The 3,130-nt window shown below is 41.8% G+C and overlaps 1 protein-coding gene across 1 annotated transcript; it reads left to right on the top strand.

The window, feature by feature from the left end:
- Nucleotides 1–607: 607 nt before the first annotated feature.
- On the top strand, nucleotides 608–3,130 carry LOC125546928. The gene is made up of 9 exons (XM_048711018.1): nucleotides 608–783; nucleotides 904–969; nucleotides 1,406–1,486; nucleotides 1,571–1,624; nucleotides 2,460–2,528; nucleotides 2,615–2,677; nucleotides 2,790–2,872; nucleotides 2,943–3,008; nucleotides 3,100–3,130. The coding sequence occupies exons 1-9, from the start codon at nucleotides 721–723 to the stop codon at nucleotides 3,128–3,130; spliced, it is 576 nt and encodes a 191-aa protein (XP_048566975.1). The 5' UTR covers nucleotides 608–720.

The raw sequence follows: 3,130 nt of genomic DNA on the forward strand, positions 1-3,130 counted from the left end.
TAAATAATCGCTGGCCTTTTTTTACATCGAAATGGTATAGAATTCCAATGTAACTTGGATCCTGCGCCAGGACTCATGCAAATGAATCCTAAGTGTGAGATAGGGCGTTCGCTGGCTCCTGGCCGGTGACGGACGCCAGATAAGATTTCCGAAATTTTTTGGTAAGCTTTTAAAAAAATGGGAATTTTTTTAGGGATATTTTGCGTGGCTTTTCTGCCCGTTCAATTGTGAGGTGTAGAGAACTATGCCGCGGAAAATCGTGTGAAAAGAAAAGAGCCTACCAAAAAAGCAAGAAAAATTATTGGGCCGGCCCAGTAAAGCCCAGTCTGAACGCGAGACATGACGTGCCCCCCACGTCCGTCCGGCCTCCCGCAGTCCGTCTCGTCCCACGATCGGACCGATCGATCCTTCACACTTCCTGATCGGCGTCTGCGAGTCCACGATAAGTACGACCGACTGTATGAGAGGGGAAACATCCCGGCCGTCCTCTTCCCCACACCACCAGGCCAGCCAATATGCCACGCCCTACGGCGGCCCTAGGATCTGATCGCACTCGCAAGGGCAAGGTGCTGAGGCGCACAAGTAGCCCATCGATATCAGCGCCGCAATCAGCGCAGTCGGCGGGTAAGCAGCCCTAGTGCCGTAATTTTTCTGAATTTCGTTCCAAGCTCTTTTATATTCATCTGTATTGTTGCTTGAAATCTTTTGCCATGTCTCTTGATGCTCGCAGCCAGGTTGGAGGCGACCCGCGTCTCCGAGGGCTTCCGCGCCCCCCAGTTTGAGGTCATTTCATCGCTTTAAGCGCTTGCTTTTTATAAGTTTCTAGCCCATGTTTTAATCAAGATTAAAGCCTGATGTTGTTGCTGTGCTGTTCTTTATGGTTTCTTGTTGCTGATCATGCAGCTCCCGGAGCCCCTGACAGGGAAAATCTGGACACTGGATGACTTCGAGGGCAGCCCTGCTTTGCTGGTCAATGATTTTTTTTTGGTTAATCTGTTCAGAACTCAGTTTTGTTACCTTCAGTTAGACTAGGGCAGTGGATGTGCACTCGCAATTCACGCAACTTGTGGAAGGGACTTACAGGGAAGATATTTGTCACGTAGCTACTCTTGCCACATCATCTTAATTGAGATGTTTGAACAGCCACTTGGTTAGTAAACATTTGTCTCTGATGTTGAGGTTCTCTACCCCAAAGCCCACATCTCCAAAAAGGCTTAGGTGTTCAACCAACTGCTCTTACAGGAACTGTTGCATGTGTCCCTCCCTTGAGGAAAAATACTCAGTTGTACAACCAACTGCTCTTACATAATTGTAATTGTTGATGAAGGTGTTTGAGTTTGACACAGGCCCGTTCTTATAGTTTGCTGACTAACCATCTCATTCATCAACTTTGTCTTTCTTTCAGGTTATGTTCATATGCAATCACTGTCCGTTTGTAAAACATCTTAAAAAAGATATTGCAACGCTCACTTCATTCTACAAGGAGGTAAGCACATTGGAAGACCAGATGAAATGTTCTCTTTGATTTGAGCTTGTAGCCTTAAATTGACATCGATACAATGCAATGCAGAAAGGACTTGCTTCTATCGCCATATCCTCAAATTCAATTGTGACATATCCCAAGGTTAGCCTTTACAACTTACAACCAATAAGCATGAATACCTTTTAGTTCCTTTCTATGTACTCCCTCCGTCCTGTAATGACACTAGTGTTAAAAAACGTCTTACATTATGGGACGGAGGGACTACTTAACCAGGGCGCTTCTTCCAGAGAACTTAAAACGGTTTTCTACAAAAATTCATATTTTACTTTAATTTATTATCAAAGCATCTATCCAGATAATAAAATGAGTATAGTTAACTGGAATAATGTAGTGAACAAACATGCTCCCATTTTAGAAGAAACAAATAACTACGTTGAGCTTTGTGATAAAAAAAATCTTCTTCTTATGTGCTTTGTTTCTTACCCATATTAAAAAGATGAATTTCATTACATGATGCACATGTTGATCAATTTGCAAACTGTCTACTCTTTGAATATTATTTAAAATGCATCACTTAACTAGTATCTTTGATGAATAATACTTTTACCACAGATATATCTATCCTGTTGTTGTTGTCTCTTAACGTACTCGTTAGTTTGTTTAGTTTTAGTCATGTAGCTATTGCTGCTGGCCCCTAAGACGATATGTTTGATTGCGAGCTTTCACGAGCTTCCCTTTCAGAATGATGTCTTAGAAATATTTCCTACTCATAGTATTATGTACCGTCTCAGTTCAAGTTGTTGTACATATTAGTAAGGATTGTTGTAGAAAAGTTAGGGAGATGCCTCATTTTGTTCTTTGCTTGTTGAACTTATGTATTGTGACGCTTCTGTGTCAATAGGTGTTACTCCAATATGGTTGATGCAACTTGTCATGTTTTCCCATTTGGACACAAATTAATCTTTTGATTCTGCAGGATGGTCCTGAATACATGGCTGAGGAGGCAAAATTGTTGAAGTACTCTTTTCCTTATTTGTATGATGAGGTCTGCCCACTATATTCCTGATGCAGTCCCTGTGATCTCTCGAACTCTTTGCTTACTTTTGTTTGATATACTACTGGATCTTGCAGTCTCAAGAAGTTGCCAAAGCATTTCGAGCAGTCTGCACACCAGAGTTCTACTTGTTCAAAAAGGTAACATCATTGGCTCGTATTTTCACGATTATGAACTCATGATTCTTACATATCCAGTGTCTCAGCTTTTGTCCATCACGTCGTGTCTGATTTTATCTAAACTTTGTGCCAGGATGAGCAAAGGCAATTTGAACTCTTTTATCACGGCCAGTTTGATGATTCAAGACCCAGAAACAATGTGCCAGTCACTGGAAGGTACATATTGTGAAACAAATGCACAAACGGTCCAGGTTACCCAGTGCTCTTACTCATTTTCAATGTGTAGGGATTTAAGCCATGCAATTGACTGTGTACTTAATGGCGAAGAATTGCCTTTCTACCAAAAACGAAGGTATGTCTGTGTCAAGTAGAATTTGAGCATGTTTTCAAAGGTCTTCGATTCACTTTCTTCGGTTCTGAACATTTGTTTTCTGTTCCTGTAGTGTCGGGTGCAGCATCAAGTGGCATGAGTGA

This window comes from Triticum urartu, chromosome 3 (assembly GCF_003073215.2).
Source record: "Triticum urartu cultivar G1812 chromosome 3, Tu2.1, whole genome shotgun sequence".
NCBI classification, from domain to species: domain Eukaryota; kingdom Viridiplantae; phylum Streptophyta; class Magnoliopsida; order Poales; family Poaceae; genus Triticum; species Triticum urartu.